This window comes from Pollicipes pollicipes, unplaced genomic scaffold (assembly GCF_011947565.3).
Source record: "Pollicipes pollicipes isolate AB1234 unplaced genomic scaffold, Ppol_2.1 Scaffold_1600;HRSCAF=1878_pilon_pilon_pilon, whole genome shotgun sequence".
Taxonomy (NCBI): Eukaryota; Metazoa; Arthropoda; class Thecostraca; order Pollicipedomorpha; family Pollicipedidae; genus Pollicipes; species Pollicipes pollicipes.
Window position 1 is genome coordinate 25,194,991 of NW_023595962.1, and position 24,523 is coordinate 25,219,513.

Here is a 24,523-nt window from a genome sequence, read left to right on the forward strand (position 1 = left end):
GATCAGCTTGTCTGTGTGTGTGGTGTGTTGTGTGTGTGGGTGTGTGTGTGTGTGTGTGTGTGGTGTGTGGGTGTGTGGTGTGTGGTGGTGTGTGTGTGTGTGTGTGTGTGTGTGTGTGGTGTGTGTGTGTGTGTGTGGTGTGTGTGTGTGTGTGTGTGTGTGTGTGTGTGTGTGTGTGTGTGTGTGTGTGGTGTGTGTGTGTGTGTGTGTGTGTGTGTGTGTGTGTGTGTGTGTGTGTGTGTGTGTGTGTGTGTGTGTGTGTGTGTGTGTGTGTGTGTGTGTGTGTGTGTGTGTGTGTGTGTGTGTGTGTGTGTGTGTGTGTGTGTGTGTGTGTGTGTGTGTGTGTGTGTGTGTGTGTGTGTGTGTGTGTGTGTGTGTGTGTGTGTGTGTGTGTGTGTTGTGTGTGTGTGTGTGTGTGTGTGTGTGTGTGTGTGTGTGTGTGTGTGTGTGTGTGTGTGTGTGTGTGTGTGTGTGTGTGTGTGTGTGTGTGTGTGTGTGTGTTGTGTGTGTTGTGTGTGTGTGTGTGTGTGTGTGTGTGTGTGTGTGTGTGTGTGTGTGTGTGTGTGTGTTTGTGTTTGTGTCAGATGAGTGTGTAGTGTCAGATAATGTGTCTAAGCTTGTATAATGTGTCTAGGTTTCAATGACTCTCGTGTTGCGTTAAGGGCACGCCCCTACATAAGGTCTCCCTGGTATGATGCTCGAACGCCATGCTCGGCAGCATGCTCGGTCCATGCCCTCAACAGCCGCATCCTCTTGCTGAGTCCTCGATCCCCGAGAGCCAAGCGGGTCCGTTCTTTGCTGCTGCGCCGCGCTGCAGCGGCAACGTTCACACATCTGCGGAGGCCTCCTGACACTCGGGCCTGGGTGCGCCCCTGGCTCCAAAGCCCGCCATCTGCACTGGTCTGAACACGCCTCTGGCCCACGACGCCGCGACCGCACGCTGTCCCCGTTCCTGTCTCAGGGCGCCTCCCAGTTGCCCCACCCTGAGTCCGACCCGTTCTGCGGGCACCGGCTGCGCGCCACCCGAGCGCCTGTCTGCTTCCATCTGCATACCCGCCTCCCTCCGGCCGCTATCTCTCTGCCGGATGTGCTAATATGACCTCAGCTGAAGGTGCCATGGAGGCACGAATGTCCTCATCCAAGCCCCAAGATAGACCAAAGTGGTCGGAATGAGAACCGAGCTGACGAGAAGACCCCAAAACTGGCGATCCAATTTCTATAAACAAATCATCATTTTCCACCAAAAGTATGCAACCTGACACTGTCTGCTTGCTTGACACTGTGTTGTGAGCTCACATCCGTCTTAGAACATTTCTGTCCCTGTTTTGAAAAAGTCTCTTTCTCAGACCGTTCCTTCGTTCCCATGGTTTCGCCCATCTCCGAGCACGTCCGAGGGTCTCTCTGTTCTTGTACATTGAGTCAACCTCTGTGCCTCTCCGCGCTACTGTACTTTGTCTCCGCATTTGTCATCCTCTAACGATACAGATCTCGCACCTTGTCGTGTCCTCCCTCCTAAGTCGTGTTCTCTCTCTGTGTGCAATGCCCTGAGTCCGCCCCTGCAGCAGAACGCCTCCCTGTTTTCACACCCTACATCCGCCTCTGTCTCCTGGGCCGCCTGCCCGCCGCCAGCGCCGCATGACCGACGTCTGCCGTACCCAGCCGTCAGCGCCAACAAGGCAGCGGCCTGTCCCGTCATTCGGCCCATCAGAGCGGGCTCGCTCAGCTACGTCCGAGGCGGGCCGGCCCGACTGCTAACGCCGCGCAGGGGCGCACCCAGGAGAGGCCTCCGGGGAGGTATCCCACAACCAAGCTGCAAACGCCGCATAGGGGCCTATCCAGGGGAGATGGCAGAGAGGCGCTGAGTTCGGTCACAGACGCTGAGCAGGGGCGCGCATAGGAGAGATGCCAGGGAGACGCTGAGCCCAGCCACAGGCGCCGGGCAGGAGCGCGCCCAGAAAAAGGTCGTTGGGGAGGCCCGGCACAGCGCCAGGCCCCGCGTAAGTAAATGGACCCGAAATGGCAGAGATTGACCACAAAACGACAACACGAGCCATGAATAGACCTAGCTGTGATCATGAACAGAATATTGAGCAAATAAGGGTACCAAAGAAAGGGGCTATTCATCGTAATGAAAGATGTGGGAGCGGTGGGATCCCACATGCTGTGTATTTATCTACACAGTGAATAAACTGAGGTGTGAGAGATGAGTCGTGTTGTTTTGTTTCTGGTGGTGTCCTGTACGCTGCTGGAACAACGCGTGTGCGTGCTAGTTCTTCTATTCTAAGCAGCAAGCGCCTGTTCTGCTCCTGCTCTGCCATGATTATGTGGGCATTATTCACTCCACTTATCTCAGCTTCATGTATCCCACGTCCACTGCCCTATTTGGTCATTCGAGTTACGTGGATTGGAGCCCTTTCGACCAGGGAGGATAATTTCAGGACTATGGGATGAAGGATAATGAATGACGATAGGGTAGGACTACATGCGCCTGGGAGCCGCCAGACTTAAGCCCGCGCAGGGAGTCCTCTTAAGTCCTCTGAGGAGTGCGCGCCTGGCACTTGGACGAGGTCCCAGAGGGCCCTTCGGCCCACTCGTGGCTGGCGCGTGCAGCCTGCCCCGGACAAGCGGAGTATCCTGAGAAGGCAGGATCAAGCAGGAAAAGCATACAAGAAAGGATGCACTGGCCTGCACGTCCGCTGTTCTGTATTACTACTGCCCGCTTCTTCGAGCACTGAACACTTCATACGAGCTGTCCACCTCAGACCGCTTTTCAGCCGTCCTTGCTCCTCCAGGATACTCCCTTGTGGGCTAGGCCGCCCCTTCACGCAGAAGCAAAAAAGAAAAAAAACAAACAAAAACAAAAAACAACTCATCTCATGATGCCACAGTGCTCCAGAGACTGTGTTAACTTCCCCACAACAAAGGAGCTTCGAAGAAGCTGAGCGGCGAAATGCGGCTGCCCCATTTCCATTACGCAATGCCACAGGGCTCATTCGATAATTGAAGGAGCGTAGTCCCATTTGCGCCCAATGTAATGTTCCGCACGGCATCGATAGCTTGGCAAAATAGCCGAAAGATGGCGTGTAGGGCAGCAGTGCCGTCGAACGTTCCGGAGATGTTCTAAGCTTATAGGACCTGAGGGTTTCGCTAACCAGGCGACCGCTTACCATGCTCGGCATGGACGGGACGGGACGGGACGGAACGAGACGGATCGGGGCGGAACAGGCCGGGACGGACGGGACGAGACGAGACGAGAGACGAGACGAGACGAGACGAGACGAGACGCTGAGACGACATGCGCTGTCTCATGGCGGAGATCCATGAGCAAAAGCTGAACGATTGTGTATGAAGCGATGGAGGGCTTTATAAAGTGGAGAACAGCAACTGAGTTCGGTATGATCATAGGCCTCCATCATCAAATGCTCTTTAACCGTCTCAAAACAACCTGCTATATTTTGTATTACCCATAGATTGGGTGTGACATCAGCGACCCACGTTCAGTTAGAAACGTTCCGCTCTTCGCCAAGAAATGGCAAAAATCTCTGCTTGCGATCGTCAAATTATTTTTCTCACGGTTTTGTTCTATTCGTTAAGTTTTATTATCTTATTTCAAGCCATTTTCTGCAAACATTTCAATACACATGTAGTGGCAACTGGAAATGAGCGGCGACCAACATGACTGCAAAATCCTTCCCGTTTTTTTCATTGTGGCTAAGTTCAACGTGCGGCAATGCTCGCCACGGTCCGTCTTGGCCTCTGAGATCACATGACCTCATCACGTGACCTCGAGCTCGGCCGCCGCCACCGGCCACAGGCCACGACAGTCAGGGGCCAATGGCAAACGCCTAAACTGACTCGAACCCACATCGTCATGTGTTGAGACGGAAGGCATACGCTATAACCAGCTGAGCTATCGGGACAAACAAGTTGCTGCCCTGTGATGTACAACGTTACATATTTATAGATATTTCGCACCGTCTAATGCACGCTCTGATATTTCCCACCGTCTAATGCATTCCCTGATATTTTTCACTGTTTAGTACTGTCTAATAAATACTTCCCCAGGTAACGACCAAAGCCGAGCCGATTCTGCGAATCCTCAAAGCCACGCTGCTGGACGCCGACGGCACTACCGAAGCCGTAGTCTACCCGACTGGCGGCGGCTTCGACACTTCAAGTTCGGACTGCCACCGCCAGGTGGGGATGATGAGCCAGCGCCGGCTTCGCTCGGCACGGCCTGCGCTAGAACAGCCGCTGGATGAACATCGGCCGAGCGCCAGCTGGCTACCACGCGCAGCTGCTGCGGGGCTTGATCATCGGCGCGGCAGAGCAGACATCAACACCTGGCGCCGGCGGCCGTCCGCCCGGAATTCTGTCGGGAGATGCACGCGGCTGGGGCGCTTTTCATCACGGTGGTGTCTGCGGAAGGGCGCGGGCTGGATCCGTCGCAGCCCCTTTGCTGTGCTGTTGGGGGGGCGGAAATCATGGCTTTAACAGTGGAGGTGACCTCGGTTCTCCGGGAGACAGATAAAAACCCCAACGACATATCCCGCAATGACTTTGGATCAACAGGGTCTAATATGACGATGCCGGTGTTCGTTCGCTTGTCTAACCTCTAGTCGCATGAAGACACCACTGTACATATGTACATACGTTTGCAGCCTGGTCCATGCGCTATCCGCTCTCGGTATGGTAATTTGTATGACACTATATCAACTTAATTGTGTTTCAGCACCGCGTAAGACAGCTTCCAAGATTCTTGGATGAACTGAAGGGCAATTTGTATATCGATGTTTAGTAAGTGTCACGAGGCTGATATGAAGCTAACTATAAACTTTCGTCACTAAAACGTTTACGGTCCATCACTTTTTGATCCATGTCAATAATTAATTCCCCTATCCTCTTCGGCTGTTAGCAATAATCCGATGTACGCCAACCCAAATGCCTAGTTTACTGCATCTGCAAGTGAAAATAACATGTACTGAGCCCCCTGTCACCCAAGTCCCCGATAGCGGGTCCAGTTGCTCCGCTCGATATTCTGCACGTCGCCTCACTAACGTTCGGTAACATTTCCAGCGGCAGCTGAAGGCTCCTCCTGCTAACGGTAACGACAGTAGCGGGCCCAGGTAGGTGCCGGACGTACCGTAAACCCTGGACGAGTCGGAAGAGGCTCAGACGAGCGAAACTCAGAAGGCGGCGAGCGCATCCCTAGGGGCCGGCCGCCTCGACCAGTCACTGGAGCCCAGAAGCGCTGTAATCTCCGGAATCGCAGGTGCCCTGAATGGCGGTGCACGCACGCGAAATCAGCCAGCAGAATATCAAGGACCGGTTGCATGAGGTGATAGCGGAAATCGAGCACGAGGTAGATGGCGAGCTGGACGACAATGACAGATCTGCGAAAAGCCGGCTTTCGCAGGTAAGAACTTCCTGGTTTTTTGGGCCTCCGCGTCGTATGGCTATGAAAAGTGCCGCGTCTGCTTGTTGCGTGTGTCACCTAACCAGCTTGCATTTCAACTGCACGACAGTATTGGTGACAAAGCACTGTGCTCTCACCAACAGTCCAAAGGAGCAATGGTCTCAAAGCAGGTAACACCGCTGTTGATAACGTTTCTGCTTTGTGCAAAAGTACAGAGGTCTGCGAAGGTCGGGACAATGACTTTTCTTCCTGTACATACGCCTTCTTTGAATGACCGAATGGCCGTGCCAGTCCCAATAAATGAAGATTTCTTTTTCCATTACATCGCCCTAAATCAGAACCCTGTGATGAGAGTTGACTCTTCGTGCAGCAAGCGATATTAAACAACCAACAGGCATGTTTGCCGCATATTTGAGTTTGAATGCAGAGCGTGCAGGAATGTAGACCAATATACCCGACAGCAGCATCGTGACGAACACTGGCTGAAGACATGCTTAAAGGGAAGGTTTCACTTTAAATATATTGAAGGAAGCATCCGATCTGAAGAAGCAATCTCACTTTTAACTATTGGTTTACTTTTAGGTGGAGGAGGCTGCTCTGGACAACACAATGCCTCTATTTAGTAAAAATTATCCTCGATACGCCATTGTTTCATAATGCCATCGTACCTTCCACAACATTGGTTGAGAGCCAACTGACGGCCGTTTATCTGGATACCGTGCTCACAAAGCCAAATATCAGCGATTCCACCACCATATTGTTCTCGACCTTACCGCCGCATGGCTTATGGAATGGCAAAATTTGAATGACGCTATGACGTCATGAATGCAAAGGTGACCTTGAAATACTCTCCAGCGAGGAAAACTCTCCGTCTTTACGGGCGTGTAGTTCCAAAACTAGCGGAGTTCAGATCTTAGGAAGGGCAGGACTGTGAAATGCACCGAATGGTGTTCAAGGTGGCTATTTCAGTTCAAAGTCCCATAGAAATGCGAACCACTCCCTTCGAGCTCGTGAGGCATTGAAACTTAGCCGAAATCTAGGTTTTGATTAGCCGGTGCCATGGTGGAAAACATATGTCTGCACATAATCCAGCCAGTGCTGGAAGAGACCAATATTCGTCAGTTTTAAGCTTTCATTATGATGAGGGCGTCACCTTACCCTGCACTTGTGGGAAATCCACCCCAGACAAGTGCAAGCAATCTGTATTTCATTCAACTTTGACACTGAAACCCCGGAAAACGACTCAACAATCTCCAAAACAGAGGCGCCCGCCCAGACAGAGACCGTGCTCTGAGCGGCAGAGCTCTGTGGCAACTGGCAACGTCCTGTGGTTACGCTCCTCAAAATCCCTGGGCCAAGGGAAAAGTATCCAGACCCTCGCCCAACACTGACGTCATGCCATTCTAACATCAGAGCGGAACGGGCGCGTTACGCCCGGCAGATGACGCCATCCCTGGAGGCTGTATGACCTCCCGGAATGGTCAGAGTCGGGGCACCAGCCCACTCGTGGCCTATCGCGAGCACTCGCGCTCCCGAACACGCTGATCACCGCCTGCCTCCTCTCCGACGTAAGCGCTGATGCTGGCCGCGAAGCCGTTGCTCGCTTCGCTTTCGTGACTGGTGAAAGGTTGGCCGCGGCAGGCGACGTGCGACCATGCTCGGCACCGGAAGTACGGAGAGGCCCCTCATGGCAAGTGCCTCTGCAGCAGTCCTGCCGTATGTCTGGGCAGTGGCGCGGATCATAGGAGTCCCACTGGGCTGGAATGAAGGTGGGCGTCCCCACGTCCTCTCAGCTCCCACCACGCCAGCGCGGGGAAGATCTCCGTATGCTGAAGGCTGAAAAGGGCGTCTCTGTCAGCAGGCGCACCAAAATGTGGATGCCTCGTCCTCTAGCTTCCCAATGGAAGCTGGTGCTCGCGTTAAGACTGTAATTAGTGCGTCTTGGGCTGCACAAAGTAAATCTTTTCTGAAGTTTCCACGCCTGAGGCTGTCATCCCTCGTATATGGTGAATCTGTGGTTCTTTCATCTTCTATCTCTTCTAACCGTTGCATGTGTCTCGACGACAGTCTGAACATTTGCTCAGTCATTCCTGTCCTGGACCCCCCCCCATCCAGCCTCCCCTCTAGCCCCCCTGGAGCCCCCCCCCCCCCCTGGAGCCCCAGCCCCGTGCCGAGCGCTCGACCGCGACCCCGGATAACCTCTGGACCCCACCAAAGTTGACCTCCTGTCCCGGGCTACCACCGCACACCGACCTGACCTGCCGGGCACCGAGAGGACGGGCCCACACCCCACCGGTTGCACCCCCCGGCGAGGACAGCGAGGCCCATCAGCTTGTTGCGATGCGCCATCGCGCGGTCGGCCGTCGTGACTAGTGGTGCCGGCTTCGGCCGCACTTGTTGCATTTTTCATGCCACTTTTAATCCAGCGGAGCTGTCATGGGGTTCTATCTACGGGGGCTAGGATAACGCCTTAAGCTCTTGAGCTTCTTGAACCTTGAGCCCCCATATTCATTGTCCCCCAAGGAGACATGTGTTTTACCCACCGATCCATATTTGATCCGGGTATTATGGTTTGCATCATCAAGACCCAGCTGGCAGACCGTACAGGCGCGGCGGTTTAGCATGGTGCAGCATCTTGCATCAACAGACCGTACAGGCGCGGCGGTTTAGCATGGTGCAGCATCTTACATCAACAGACCGCCCCCGCCGGTGCATACCGCTGTAGAGGGATCGCCTGTTGCCTCCACGTCTCCTTGGAATGGTAGAACACTGACGTGTGCAGCATTTACCAAGTGACTCATGCGTGATAGAACACTGACGTGTGCAATGTTTACCGGGTGACCCACAATAATTGACCCATCCAAACCTGAAAGGGGATGCTCACTATGTGGGCAACACCCAAATATGTTGAATAAAGCTGATTTGTAACTATTGCTTTGCTTTAAATGGGAATGCTCCACATTTGTGTGGGCTGTGTGGCCAAAGTTGAGCCGAGCTGTCGAGCTTTTAGCTGTTTTGAGCTTACAGTTTTCATTTCTGTGATATCTTGCGCCCATGTCCAGCCTTTTGTATTATGCAACAAAAAGGTGATTCGTGTTTTTAACTTGCACAGCCTGTACAACATTGATTGAGAGCCAGCTGGCGTCTGTTTGAACTGGAAATGCTCTCACTGATGCGAAATATGAACGACTTGACGATTCTATTCATCTTGGCCTTGAGCTCCGCATGGCCGGTGGGGTGGCGGGATTTGAAGAGTGTTACTTTGGCGTCATGCATGCCTGAATGACCTTGCAATAGCCTGCGCGAAAAATCTGCCCGTCTTCGGGGCGTGTAACTCATAAGCCAAAGGACTTTAGGTCTTAAGGAGGACAGGGCTGTGAACTGCGCCAAATGATCTTCAAGATGACTATTTCAGTTCAATACCACATACAAATGTGAAACACTTCAAGATGACAAATATCATTAAGGACAGCGATCAGTGATCAGCGATCTATAGCGAAGCAAAGGACAGCGATCAGCGAGCTATAGGACAACGATCGGTAGGGGGCCCGTGGTGTGATACAGCTAGAAAAGGGGGTGAGCTCGAACTGAAGAAGAGGATTTAAAGGCCAAGGATCTCATCACCAAAGCCTCTTGGAATTCTGCCAAATGTTTTTCTCAAGAGGTGGGCTGTGGCCTGACTAGAGCAAAGCCCATCCCTGGAAAGGATTTGGTCGTCCTTTTGCACTCGGTCTTGCCTAGACAGACGCCTACCGAAACAAGCTCGGAGGAACGAGTTACGTGTTACAAATGGTTTACTGCTCAGGGTCATCAGGGGTTTTTTCAACCGCGTTTGGTTAGGGCGACGAAGCCCATTATCAGTTGGACGCCGGCTTCAGCGGCCAGAACAACAGCTCTTGGGACTCAAGTGCGTCATATCCAGTCAAAGAAAGACCTCCGCGCATCAGTCAGCGCACTGCTCGGTGTGCTATCGGCAGCTCGGGCACCATATAATAGTGTGGTGCCCGAGTAATAACCACCAGTCCTCTCAGCCCTCTATTTTGGGGACTGAGAAGACTGCACTGGTATCATCAGTGCAGGGAGGTGCGAGTGGTCTTAACGCGATCTGTGAAGGCTTCCAAACACAGCTATACGAACGGTTTGTGCGAAGAGTCTCTAAACTCTGTAGCGGCTGCGAAAGGCAATACGAACAACTCTTGCGGGCCAGAAAGCTTCCACCACTCTCCGGTCTACGTGAGATAAGCCAGCTTTGCCAGTGGCGGAACGAATCCATGAAATCGTCAATATCTAGATGATAAAAATATGTTTTATTCTGAAGTCGTTGATGAGGTGTAGCAGATAGTCAGCTTCTTGTGAGCATCTACGGATATTCTGCCCGACTGCAACTGCAGTGGTCTCCCTAGGCCGGTGACAATTTAGTAGCATGTTCTCACCATTTTTGCACCACCATTGACTATTCCGACGGTCGAAGCGTACGCTGACTTGGAAGCCGTCGTCCTGACGCCAGAGGGCGGACAGCCGAGAGCTGCATTGGAATTCAAAATCTGTTCACTATCAATACTGGATAGCCTGTGTATTTTCGCTTAGCTCCCACAGATTCAACCAAATACCTATCTCACTGCTCTTCCACGTAAAGCGCATTTGTCCCCTGAAGTGCGACAGATGACGTGGTAGTGATCACTATCCCGTTTTATTTCATGCAATCCCTTTAGGCGACATTTCTCCAGACTGTTTCACGTCGTTGGGAAGGGGACACGCAGATTACTCCAGCTTCTCGACCTGTATGAATTTCGACACGCTGACGGATCTAATGATGCACCAGGGGGAACTGCTGACGGATCTAATGATTCACTAGGGGGAACTGCTCATGGGTCTAATGATCCACTGGGGGGAATTCTTGATGGATCTAACGATTCACTAGGCGAACTAATTTTATCAGAGAGGCCGGGCTGTTCACCGCCGCGGAGTCCATCACCTTGAAAACGCGTGTGCCGGCCTTAAGGCGCTGCCCCGGTGGTCGGATTCTGTCAGGCGGGCGCTGCTGCCGAGCGAAAATGAGCCTTACGTGTCTTCCTGGGTATTCGGTCAACCAATTTCATCATTTTCAAGAAATGAGTAGCGTGCTGATGCAAGATGTGTCATCCATACAGTAAAGCTATGTTCTGACAAGCTTTCCAGGCACTTTCTGCAGCCAAGGAACTTGGCGGCACGAAGAACTTGGCCCACGGACCAACCTTCAGATTTTTCGTCAAACGCCAGATTTACCTCGCCAATCATGAGCACTCCTGGAGTTGATACTGCTATCAGCGAGCCTTCTGTCAATTTCTGATAGCCATTGAAACAGCTCAAAATTGCTCTTGTTTCTCTCTATAGATATTTACGATCATACTTGTCTGAAGCCTGCATTTCCTTACTTTCACATGACGCCTGTGGTTTATAACCACACGCATGATGGGCACCATACCCCTCCCCTTTCCATACCCCAACTACAATGCGGAATGTATTTTGCTGGTAGCACGTTGGCAGGCACTGGTGGAATGGGCTAAGGTTTATTGCGGCATCCAAATGATACTCCTTAGTCCTTTCAATTCTATTTTTGTCGCTTACAACGATTGGCGGCGACACGTCCTGCTCCCAGATGTTTGGAAAGATGGTACAGGCATTGCCTTGCTGGAGCTAACTAAAACCAGGAGCAATCGCGGCAACTACCATCCTACCAAACCACCTGTCTGGAAAAGCTACGACAGTGCACGGCTACTAAAATACTTTTACACATCCTGGAAAAGTATATGCTTTTATTTCACTCTCGCGGTGCTTTGTTAAGAGCACATCGCACTGCTGATCATACTACCTGCAATGGGTTTTTAAACCTATGTCGTTTTAAAAGCAGCACTCATTGGACTTCGAAGGTCACTTGAGATCAAAGGTAGCGCGAGTCCTGGATGCCGCACCGAGGGCCGCCGGCGTGCCGTCGCAGGTGGCGGTGTTGACCAGTCCGTGTTGACGGTCGCCGGCGGTCCCTGGCCGGCCACATCGGTCGAAGTGCTGACAAGCGCCGCCAGACGTGTGCCAGGTGCGAGTGCACAGCTGGTGGTGTTGACAGACCAGCCATTACAGCTGGCATGGGCACCCACGCTTGGCAATAGTCGCCGGCCGATGTCACTGGCGTGGGTGGCCACGGGCCGACGTCACTGGCGTGGGCGGCCACGGGCCGACGCCACTGGCGTGGGCGGCCACGGGCCGACGCCACTGGCGTGGGTGACCGGTGATAGCCGCCGGCCGACGTCACTGGCGTGGGTGGCCACAGGCCGACGTCACTGGCGTGGGTGGCCACAGGCCGACGTCACTGGCGTGGGTGACCACAGGCCGACGTCACTGGCGTGGGTGGCCACAGGCCGACGTCACTGGCGTGGGTGGCCACGGCCGGTGATAGCCGCCGGCCAATGTCACTGGCGTGAATGGCCACAGGCCGAGGTCACTGGCGTGGGTGGTCACGGCCGGTGATAGCCGCCGGCCAATGTCACTGGCGCGGATGGCCACAGGCCGAGGTCACTGGCGTGGGTGGTCACGGCCGGTGATAGCCGCCGGCCAATGTCACTGGCGTGGATGGCCACAGGCCGACGTCACTGGCGTGGGTGGCCACGGCCGGTGATAGCCGCCGGCCAATGTCACTGGCGTGGATGGCCACAGGCCGAGATCACTGGCGTGGGTGGTCACGGCCGGTGATAGCCGCCGGCCAATGTCACTGGCGTGGATGGCCACAGGCCGACGTCACTGGCGTGGGTGGTCACGGCCGGTGATAGCCGCCGGCCAATGTCACTGGCGTGGATGGCCACAGGCCGACGTCACTGGCGTGGGTGGTCACGGCCGCCGCCCAGCACGGTCACCGCGGTCACCAGTACGCATCCCTCCGGCTGCCGATAGCAGTTCGCCAGACTCTGCGGGAGGCACCGTATGTCCCCGGCTGATTTCTCCAGGGCCCTAGCTCGATTCCCTCTGGTGATCAGCGTAGCGATATTCTGCGCCGGCATTCCGGCTGCGGCCCGTCCTCCGCCCCAAGGTCATCCAGGGTTAAACCGTCCAGTTACGCGGACTTCGGAGGCCAGCGTTTACAGGCAGTTCCATTAGTGCTTGGGCTTGATTGGTGCATAACGGATTTACCGCTTCCCAGTTGATTGGCCGAACGCGGCAGCTTACCCCCCCCCCCAGGCAGCGACGAACAGCTGCGCCTGGAAGGGTGAGCTGCGCCGCAGAGCATCATGTATGCCATCACAGTCTACCCAAACACCCCGTGGTGGGAACGCGTGTTGACTTACCGTTGCTCTAAACACGACTGACTCACGTCAGGGGGCAGACAAGGGCGAGGGGGGGGGGGGGCTCAGCCCCGAATTCCTTCGTTATTCATCATGGATTACTCCAGACGGAAAGTGAAAAAACAGTGTTAAGTGTACTCACCGAGCCCCCCGACCCCTTAAGGGAACCGTGGTATGGAACCCGCTTTCAACATCGCTAAAAAGAAGATGGTGGGTACGTCGGCCTTGCAGTACTTACGGTGCATGTTCGGCGTGGTAGCACTATCACAGGCCATTCATAACGTGTATTGATCTTCCCCAGGTGTAAATGACATTTTAAGAGATAGCCGGAAGCCTCCTCTTTTTCACGTCGTCCCCTCAGCTGATATCTGGCTTAAAATTATACTTCATATTAGGACTTCAGATTGGAAAAGATGGGCCTAGTTTACTTACATAAAAGGGTCCCAATGCAGCACAGCGCCGATAACTTACTTTGGTTAGTTGAGAACACACACACGCACATTTGACGAGAGCATTCAGCTGACCAGAGCCGCCTACACGAATGCTGGCTGGAATAGATTATGAAATGATGCAGCACAGCCCCTCTTTCCGCTGTAACATTGGTGTACCTACGAAAAACCTCAAAATTTCAAGATGGGCGGTGACCAAACTCCATTATCAATAGAAATGCACTGCATTTATTTGCCTGCAGTAGATCTACGACGCATGCCCGTCAATTTTGCATGCCTACTGGGAGTTCAACCAGACTTCAATACAATACTGGCCACGCAGTTGCGTATGATGACGTTTTTACCAGCAGTAGATCTTAAAGACGTCTTGAGAGATGACGACGGATGTCAATAAAACACCGAAGTTAGGTTTGTGCATCGCCTGAGGTCAGGTGCCTCAGTTGAAACTAACTGCACGTCCTCGACAAACTCGTGTTCAAGTTCAGCGGAACACGGTGTGCCCAGCCGCATGATGCGTGCATTTTAAAGATGGCGTCCGTGGTGCAACAACTTTGAGCTGGAGTAGCCGGAACCTACGCTAGGCAACAACGAAGACATCTTCGAAGAAGCAGTATTGAAGTTTGGTAAATGATGAAGATAAAATGTGAACTACGGTGGGTTTTCAATAAAACGGTGCAAATGTTGACGTTCGATAAGGGCAAGCAATAACTTCTGCTATCATAGGCAATCGATTCGTCTTGACAGATGATGAAAAGCGCGTGCCAAATTGCTGTCAGTAAGACACTTTCATCAACCATTGTTTATTCACGACGTTCGATCGAAAACATCCTTTGGTGAAGCTGTATCTGATGCAACTGCCACGTGTGAATGGAGACATTTGATGTCAAATGACATTGTGGCAAACGATGGTAAATCGCTGTCACAATCGCAGCAGATTGACTGCGCAAATGCATGAATGTTTCCGTCAAAAGGACAGCGGCACATTTTCCCTCGGCTCGGCTGCAGCTCCGCGCAGGGATATCGAGCCTGCCAAAACCCCAGCACCTGCTCAGTGCGCTGGCGTCCGCGGCCGGTGCCAGCGGTGCCGCCGGCTTCTCTTTGTTGGGCGCTCCTGCAGCACGTTTCGATGGATCAGTGCCTGATCGACCCGCTCCTTCCGAGAGCCCGGCCGGTGGGGTCCAAGTCCGAGCGGAGCCGGCGGGGTCCACACATCAACATTACCTGTGAAGAGGGCGCCATTAGGTCAGGCTGACGGCGGCGCAGCGTGCTGCAGACGCTGTACTTAACACACGGACAGGGGCGTGGCGTGGCGTTCGTCTGGCGGAGATCGAGCCCCCCCCTCCCCCCCCCCCAGCTGGCAGCTGAGTCAGGCTCACAGCCAAGGAGAGTCATCGGGGTCATGCCTCCACTCCGCATGTTGAGGGGCTTACTCTGGATACTGGGCGATCCAGAGGAATTCAGTCCATATTCGCAGCAGTTTGCAGTTGACTTTGGCATTTGCCTGCCCCGCAAAAAGGTTCTGGCAACGCTCCTGAGCTGACTCCTCCCAGTTTGACTGACAGGGGCCTCCTCAACCTTACACCTACGCTCATGAAAAATGCAAGCAATGCAAGCAAACCAAACAAAGGATAAAGCAATGTTATCGTGAGCTCTAAATAGTAAAATAAGTTGGCTCCCGTACGAAGATGAAATAATGTGTCAAGAGCTTTTTATATTCATCAACGCCGGGCTGAAGCTTTCAGCTGTCTTTTCTCGAAGCCGCATCCCTGCACGTGGTAGCCTCGAGTTCGATGCCCGACGGTCACAGTTCACTCCAGATTGCTGACCGCCGCGACCGCCGCGCTCCACAGAGCACCGCGCGGCGCCACGCCGGGCACCCTTAACAGCGAGGTCGGACCCAGAGCCGCGGCCGACACCGCTGCCAGCGCTGCCGCCGACGCAGCCCGGCAGCCGGCCGGCTGGCACCAGCGGCGCGTCCGACAGCCCGGCCCGGCCCAGGCGCTGCAGCTGTCGCACGCGCTGTAAACTATCGCGATGAGGCCGGGTAGGCTGGGAGTGGGGGCAAGGAGGCCGCGAACGAGGGCAGGAAGATCGCGAACGAGGGCAGGGGGGCCGCGAGGGGGCTGCGATGCTGCGGGGGAGGACAAATGGTCTGCGGGGGAGGGCAGGGAGGCCACGAGGGGGCTGCGATACTGCGGGGGAGGACAGAGAGTGTGCGGGAAGGCAGGAAGGCTGCGAGGTGGATGGGACAACCTGTTACGAGCGGCACCGTTACAGGTTTGTGTACCACGCCTAAAGAGTGGCAGAGTGGCAGCTCTATTACACCTGCACTTCATTGCATCACGTGCCAACACATCCACCCACACCGGCGGTCACTATTGCGTCCGTCGCGGTGACAAAAACGAAGACGATGATTAACGAGAATAAAGCAAGGGAACGCGAGACTGTAAATATTGCACATCCCTGCGCTATTACAGCTCCACCAAGGTCTACCAGGCTCAACCGGGCTCTGCTGGGCCCCACTAGGCTCCAACGGGCTCCACCGGGCTCTGCTGGGCTCCACTAGGTTCCACCGGGCTCCACCGGGCTCCACCGGGCTCTGCTGGGCTCCACTAGGTTCCACCGGGTTCCACCGGGCTCCACCGGGCTCCACCAGGCTGCACCAGGCTCCACGGGGCACCGCCAGGTTGCCGCATGGTTTCGCCGGGCTCCACCGGGCTCCACCGGGCTCCACTGCGCTTCGTCAGACTTCTCCATGGCAGCCCTGGGGCGGCCGGATGATGTATGGTGAGGAGGTGTGTTTTGGCCGGCGACTGACGGCGCGCCACGGCCGCTCCGGACCGCCCGGGTGAAGAACGGCCGCGGTGGCTCGCTCCGCGCTGTATATTTCAGTCGGGCCGGTGGGCGGGCGGCGCGCTTTGTGCTCTGGGGCCTCCGGAAACGCGCCTCAGGGACTTGTCTCACTCAGTCGTGATGTTTGGAACGTGCCGTGACTGTGGCGCCGTTGGGTAGTACGGCGCCTTGTTAGCGAGCTTATGCCAGATCATGTGAAACAGAGCCGCTGTCGGCGCCATACGTCTCAGTTAACAGCCAGGCCTCATCAGCGCAAATCTCCCGCGTATAGCCGTACACACAAGTAATCAGCACCCATAGAAGGATATATATATATATATATATATATATATATATATATATATATGTGTGTGTGTGTGTGTGTGTGTGTGTGTGTGTGTGTATGTGTGTAACACAAAATCCATTACGACAAGGCATACCTCTATTAACCAGACGCATACATGATCACATACAAATGACTAACATAAATACATGATCGGTTAGTGGAATTCCATTTATTCAGCCAACTTCCCGCATTATATCATCTCACTCACTATGGAAGCCTTGGATGCAGCGTCTGCATATGTAACGGCCACGTTTGATCTCACGACTTGAACCCCGAGCCCTCCGAACCCTGTATTGTGGAAGACGTTAGCCAAGCCGTTGCTGTTGCTACCGTTTCTTCTCCTAATGTGGTAGCACACCAGACAGGAGATGTCAAGCATCGATTAGACATCTGCTTTCATCGCAATAGGAAAGCGCGTGATCAACCTCATGTCACTGAGGATATTTTAGACATCTGAATGAAAACAAAATGAGCATTCTGTTGGTTCAGGTGTTTAAGATACAAAAATTCGCATGCACTTCATCATCCGAGGTCTTATGGTATTGTCTACAATCATGCGAGAGATCTTCCACATACTAAAGGTATGCTTTTTACAATAAGATGGACCACTTCGGCTCACCCCAGCTCGCCCGAACCATGTCTGCCGCACTGTGTCTCCCTCTGCGTCCGCTGTGACTGGCCCTGCTGACACCTCCTCCCCTTCCCCGCGTCCTCAGACGGCGACCGGCCCTGCTGACCGCCGGCTCGCCACTCCTGCCGAACCCTCAGCGCTGCCTGAGAGCTCGAGACAGGAGCGCCCCCCGCCGCCTACGGCCATGAGGCGTGCCGGCGGCGCCGGCGGCGACGCATCCGGCCAGGTGCGCATCATTCCCATCACGCTGGAGGGCGGGGAGGTGGCGGCTGACGTCGGCACGGCCGGACCAGCGGGGTCCGCCTCGGCGCGCCACAGGCCCAGTCGGGCAGCCGACTCTGCCACCCTCCCGCGCTCCTGGGCGCCTGGCCGGAACGGCGGCGGCGTCGAGCACCGGATCCCCATCCGCCTTGAGGACGGGGACGGGGCGGAGGCACAGCAGCCGCCGCCACCGCAGCCGCCGCCACCGCAGCAGCCGCAGCAGCAGCAGCACACAGTGCCTCGCCGCGGGAGCTTCTCAAGCCGCTCAAGCATCCCGAAGAAGGTGCACTTCGCTGCGCAGCCGCAAGTGCAACTGTACGATGATGAGCGTCGCGAGGTGTCGCCGCCGCCCGCGCGCCATCTGTCGCCGCCCGCTGCGGCTCAGCTTCCGTCTACCGCTAACAGAGTGGCCAGGCCGTACGGCCGGACGAGTCCACTTGTTGCGGCCGGGGGTGATCGGACAAGCTCCCTGAGGCCGGCCTCTGATGGTGGGAAGAGAAATAACCCTCCATCACCAGCAGAGGTGAGCTTGCTCTGCTGCGACCAGTGCAGCGACCAGATAATGAGGTCGTGATCATGAAGTGTTGAGGTCGTGACAATGATCAGATTGGCAATGACCCCCGCCAATCTTCAGCAGGAAGAATAAGCCCTCACTGGGTAGCCTCTCTACCTCACTGGGACTGCTACTGGCCTAGATTGGCGAACCACATCATTCCAAATTATAATTGATATATTGATAAAAATTATATTGATAATAATTATGATTATAATTGATGACATCCATGACATGCTTGTAGAATCTAACAGGCGCCCATTGCAAAAATTGTCACCCATTCATTTTGACCAGACTTTTTCATGCTTCGTCTTTGGGAAATATGTTTGAGCTTGTAAAGAAAGCTTGTGTCCCCAATAGTACGCATGGGTCTAACCTTATCTATTACTACCGATGCCAATCTACTAGCGCAGCTGTCATCCTGTTTTCTGAGTCGTGTGTGTATAGATGCTAACCCGTGTGGATTCGTAACCTTGCCTTGAGGAACCACCTACTAGGAAGCTGCACGTGGACCAAAATAACTTTGAATTGTTTTTCCGGGTCCATCTTTTCTCCGCATTCTATTTGTGTGGTTATGCTGATGCAATGCGAGTGACAGCATTTATGCATACTAATCGGAACTGCTCAGTTCTGCTTACCGTGACCTTGCGAAGTATTAAGGCATCATAAGGTCTTAATCAAGACATTCATAATGTGTTTGGACATCCCATGCTCCTACTTTATTGAGCTGGTGGTTCTCTCCACCGATTTCAAGCTTTGGCGCCACCCATGACAAATGGACGATATGTAGATATTACATTGATGTACTTCAGTGCATGCTAAGCATATGTGTATGGGTATTAACAGCCAGCATGTGTTCAGATGGCTGCAAAGTCCCCGATAAAGGAATAAGCTTGCTGGACCGTCAGCATACTGAAATAGGTGTCTCATTTTGAATACCTATCAATACGCTGCAGTGAATAGAACCTTTGGGGAGCTGAGTCGCGGCGTCAGATTCCTGCACAGCCAACTAGCGGGCTGCTCAGCGCCAAATCTCGGTTAGCAGGCTGCTTGGCGCCAAATCTCGGTTAGCAGGCTGCTCAGCGCCAAATCTCGGTTAGCAGGCTGCTCAGCGCCAAATCTCGGTTAGCAGGCTGCTCAGCGCCAAATCTCGGTTAGCAGGCTGCTCAGCGCCAAATCTCGGTTAGCAGGCTGCTGAGCGCCAAATCTCGGTGCTGAAGGCACTACTGTACTCTATAGCGGGCTGCTCAGCGCCAAATCTCGGTGCTGAAGGCACTACTGTACTCTATAGCGGGCTGCTCAGCGCCAAATCTCGGTGCTGAAGGCACTACTGTACTCTATAGCAGGCTGCTTAGCGCCAAATCTCGGTTCTGAAGGCACTACTGTACTCTATAGCAGGCTGCTTAGCGCCAAATCTCGGTGCTGAAGGCACTACTGTACTCTATAGCAGGCTGCTTAGCGCCAAATCTCGGTGCTGAAGGCACTACTGTACTCTATAGCAGGCTGCTTAGCGCCAAATCTCGGTGCTGAAGGCACTACTGTACTCTATAGCAGCTGCTTAGCGCCAAATCTCGGTGCTGAAGGCACTACTGTACTCTATAGCAGGCTGCGCGCCAAATCTCGGTGCTGAAGGCACTACTGTACTCTATAGCAGGCTGCTCAGCGCCAAATCTCGGTGCTGAAGGCACTACTGTACTCTATAGCAGGCTGCTCAGCGCCAAATCTCGGTGCTGAAGGCACTACTGTACTCTATAGCAGGCTGCTCAGCGCCAAATCTCGGTTAGCGGGCTGCTCAGCGCCAAATCTCGGTGCTGGAGGCACTACTGTACTCTAGGCTTTCAGCCATACATCGGAGGCCATCGGCACTGATTTGACCGAGCTGCCTGGTTTCCAGTACCATCTGCGACCTCTAGCGGCGACAGTCCCGGATGTGACTCCGGAGCACGCAGCGACTGAGGTGAGTTTCACAGCGCAGTATTCAAGCATTACGCGTGCTTATCAACTTCCGACCGCAGCCAGTCTGTTCCCAGCTGCTGCCGGTGCCACTTGCAAAAGAGGCGTCCTTCATTGCCGGAATATAGATCAGAATGATTGGCCTTGCGTCGCTGTGCATGCATGTGTGCCCACAGCGATAACATCTATGTAGCCGCACTCCTAGAAATGGGTAAACATGAGTATTTCGAAAATCGATAGCGCTAAAAGTCGAAATGGTGTTTTTGAGCCCGGGACCTGTGAACAGGCATTTCACCGCGAAAGTCGGGAGAGTCAGAAGTCTGTATCGACAATACAGTGCTGTCTGCGAGCGGCGTCCCCACCACTAGTTACATACCCACTGGCTGGGAGAGCGAGCACACCGGCCGCCCTGAGCGCCGCCCCTCCCTCTCCTCCGGACGCCGCCGGTCGCCAACATCCGGTGCAGTGGCGGTGGATAGGCCGCGGCGCGGCGTGATCGCCATGGGAGACCCGTCTGGTGCTCCGGCCGGCGGCTGCGTCCCCTGCGCTGTCGAGCCTGTCGAGCCCAGCCGCCGTCGCCGGGCTGAAGCCGCGGGACCGTTCGCCCGCTGGGATCGGTTGAAGCCGGGGCCGGCCTGCCCTCCATCAGCCGGCGGACGGTGCGCCGCCGCCGCCGGCCGCCTCAAAGGGCGGAACTGAGATCGGACGGCTATTTACGGGCCCATGAAGCCGCGTGGGCCATTAGCCGCCTGAAGCCGCGTGGGCCATTAACTGCGCAGCGGCGAGCGGCGAGCGGTGCCGACACTAGCGGCGTTGGTCAGGTATCGAAGTACGACTCGGCGGGCGCGGCTGTTAGACGGCCCGCTGCCGGCTCGTCTGGCGTGGGGAGCGCGATCAAGCCGGCTGGACTCGGACCTCCCGCTCATCGCTGAGTGGTCTGCAATGCTCGTAACCTTCTAGTGCTGCTGCTCGGCGGGTGAAGAGGAGCGGTGACGGTGTGATGCAGCCGGGCGCCAGACCGACGGTGACTTCAGCGGTGTGCTGCAGCCAGGCACCAGACCGACGGTGACTCCAGCGGTGTGCTGCAGCCAGGCACCAGACCGACGGTGACTCGCAGCGGTGTGCTGCAGCCAGGCACCAGACCGACGTTGACTCCAGCGGTGTACTCCAGCCAGGCTCCACAACGACGATGACTCCAGCAGTGTGCTGCAGCCAGGCGGCAAACTGATGGTGACTCCAGCGGTGTGCTCCAGCCGGGCCCCAGACCGACGGTGACTCCAGCGGTGTGCTGCAGCCGGGCGCCAGACCGACGGTCACTCCAGCGTTGTACTCCAGCCGGGCGCCAGACCGACGGTGACTCCAGCGGTGTGTTCCAGCCAGGCGCCAGAGCCGAGGCGCCGGGAAGTCGTCATTATGCCGTGGAGACCAGCGTTCGCCATGCTTCTCACGCTCCCCCATTTGCCCGTTTTGACACCATAACTACCCTCATCTGGGCTGAATGGGCGTTTTGATGATGCAGCAGTGGGCCATGCGCAGTATATTGGCGAGGCTGTATCGACGAGGCGGACAGAGCGGAGCCATGCCGGGCCCAGAAACACTCCCCGTTTCCGTGGCTCAACACACCCGCACCGCAGTGCGTCCCTGTTAACGGCACGCTGGAAAATTGCGGAGCTGGAATATGCCGGGAAGTCGTCCAGCGGATGGGAATATTGCCGCGATCGCCTGGTCTGACGGCCGGCGTCCCAGCCATCAGCGTTGTCTGCATTCCAAAAGTTAAGCCGGTGACTGGGTCTGTTCGGGCATGATGGGAAGAAGGGAACTTAAACCTTCGATATTTCTCAGCTTATACGGAGCTTACGAGCGGCAGCTAGAGATATTCGACTTCTCACCCCGCTATGTGCAACAACAATTTTGAAACATTTATACCAACTTGAGCCCATGTGGATGTTGGCTTTTAATGCTCGGATTAGTTCTGTCCGATTAAACAAATGTGTCCATTTATTTAGCCCAGCCACCTGTCATTGAGGGGTGGGTGTGAGGAGTGATAGTCCTGGCCGCATCAGTGGCGGCTCACGAGACTGATGTGGCGTTGTCGCTCCTGCACGCTGTGATGTTAGTTAGTTGTTGAGCTTTAAGGACGCGTCAGCTGTCGCTGCCGCGGGGCGTGATGTGCAGCCGTCGGCGGGCGGGGTGTGGATAAGAGCTGGCTGGTTCGGTCGTGAAACTGTCAGCTAGCGTTATCTCGGCGATGGCTTTTCAGTGTCGCCTCACAAAAGCCAAATGAAACAGCAGCAGCGCAGGAAAGGTTGATCGGCTCTTATGGTGATACGAGAGATCGAGTTCTTATGCAGAGTTATCGACCCTCAATGCGTCAGGAGCTCCCGGTTAAACGTCTTTGCAGCGCAAGTACTAGTCATATTGTCAGTACTCGACGTTTCAACTTGTGGTAACTATCACGAACGCGAGCTGAACGACCACCTCGGATGAGTGGTTATAAGCATAAAGAACGTCGAGTGCTGTCAACATGACAATATTTGTTCTGGAACATCGTTCACCCATTACCCTCTGGTATTTGAAGGCTGAGCACAAGAATCATAAGAACTCTGAACTCGCATTGCCGAAAAACCAGGAGCTGAAGGCATTCCCCAGTGACATAAGGAAATAATGCGAATCGTAAACGGAGCAAGTCGTTTCTGCTTAACAAAGCCACGACCCATGCCTAATGACCCCCTGAGGCACGCCTAAACGATGTTTGGCTGATATCACACCGCGAGTAAATGCAGAAGATGAAATGCCTGCTGTCAGTCATCTAGGCTTGGGGCATTAACAGCAGCATGGATATTTATGTGGCGCCCTGACAGCGCTCCTCCGTCGGCCGTTCATTTTCTGCTCCGCCAACAGGCCACGGGCGACATGATGTTACACATCCTATGCGGTAGTCTACTACCAGTGTAGATAACACGGTGAACACAGGCAGTTCCCCTGCACGATGACGTCATGGGGCCATTTCGTCGAGCCGCTCCCGAGATAGCCGGGAGTGGGACGAGGAGGGTGGCCTGTTGGCAGTGCCGTGCTGGCGCGCGTAGGGCGGTGTTGGCCATCTGCCTGTTCCAGCTGCCGATGTTGGGAGAAGCGTTCCAGTAAGGTCTAGATCGATCGAGTCTGGTCCATGTCCAGTGTCCAGCAGTCTGTGGACGGGTCATAAGTGACGGCCATTGCGCTCAGAGCCTCTGAACAGTTCCGGGACGCGTAGGCTGTTCCGCAGTGCATGACGTATACCGGCGCAGTATCCCGCCAGATTTGTATCAGCGACGAGCGCGACAGCTATTAACACGCTGAAATGTGCTGTCATGCAGCCTCTGTCCCAGTCTGCTATCAAACTGTCCAACAGCATTCAGACCTCCGCCAGTCCAACAACAGACAATCTGACAATCTGCCTACAGTGTCCGACAGTCTGCCCATAGTCTGCAATTAAAACACGTAACCAACTTTGCATATTGCCAACTATCGCCGACTGCAACAGACGGTCAGAGTAGTCTGCAGTCTGTCCACAGAGTCCGCAGCGGCAGTCAGTCTGCTGAGCTCAGGCCCAATCAGCAGCCAGCAGCCAGTGCACCCCGGTCCTCAGCCCGGACACCAGCCAGTGCACCCCAGTCCTCAGCCCGGACACCAACCAGTGCACCCCGGTCCTCAGCCCGGACACCAGCTAGTGCACCCCAGTCCTCAGCCCGGACACCAGCCAGCGCACCCCAGTCCTCAGCCCGGACACCAGCCAGTGCACCCCAGTCCTCAGCCCGGACACCAGCCAGTGCACCCCAGTCCTCAGCCCGGACACCAGCCAGTGCACCCCATGTCCTCAGCCCGGACACCAGCCAGTGCACCCCTGTCCTCAGCCCGGACACCAGCCAGCCTGTCCTAGCCCACAGTCTGGAAAGTAACCAGTCTGTCCTAATCCGCCATTCATACAGCAGTCTGTACTAGCCTCAGCTCAGTGAACAGCCAGTCTGCCCTAATCCGTAGTCGGAACAGAAGCCTGTTTGTCCCAATCTCCAGGCCGGTCAGCACCCGGTCCGACCCAGCCTGTTGGGTCTGCGTGCCAGACAGAGTGTCGGGCTGGGCGCGAACTCCGGCGCCAGAAATACCGACCGTCGGGAGGCCGGGCCGTGATCCAACGGCTGGTGACTGCCATCGCTGGCCGGTGAAGTCAGAGGATTCGCGGAGCCGGGGCCAGCGCACGGCGCCGGCTCGCTGCCCCGTCCGTGGCGTGACGCCGTCTCTGGCGCGCGGGGCGCCGCCGTTGAGCCCCATCGTCGGCCGGCCCCCGCGAGGGGCCGCTGTTGTCGACTGGTTTGTTGACCTGCCAACTGTGGACGGCACCGGCCTGATCCAAGAACGAGGTCTGGCGTGAGTCTTTACAGAGAGGCAGGGATAAAGGTGCTCAAAACACCCTCAGAGGCGCAGCAGTTCAGTGTTTTGCTTGTCAACATGCCCCCGGGTGGCCGGTTGAATTCCCTTTGCTCGGGTGGGGGTCAACTTCACCCTATGAGAGCGCATAATCTAGAGAGATAGTCATTAATTTCACAAGGTGTGGTAACATGTACGTAAACTCACTAACGCTAAAACTTGAGGTTCCGAGGTCGTGATTCTCGTGTCAGACAGGGTCAAATAATGACAAACTCTAGATTTGTGTCAAAAGTGCCCCAGACCTTCTCATCCAACCATCGTGAACCTAGAGTACTATTCTAAGCGAAATTTCACTAGCGCTCAAT

The 24,523-nt window shown here is 55.0% G+C and overlaps 1 protein-coding gene across 1 annotated transcript in view; it reads left to right on the top strand.

Annotated features, from left to right (window-relative positions):
• LOC119089659 (altered inheritance of mitochondria protein 3) overlaps positions 1-24,523 on the top strand; it is a gene marked incomplete in the record, with an annotated part of 95,585 nt that overhangs the window by 19,088 nt on the left and 51,974 nt on the right. Inside the window, 3 exon segments of the mRNA XM_037212455.1 lie at positions 4,066-4,197; positions 17,073-17,771; positions 19,696-19,758. Coding sequence (XP_037068350.1) covers positions 4,066-4,197; positions 17,073-17,771; positions 19,696-19,758 — 894 coding nt within the window.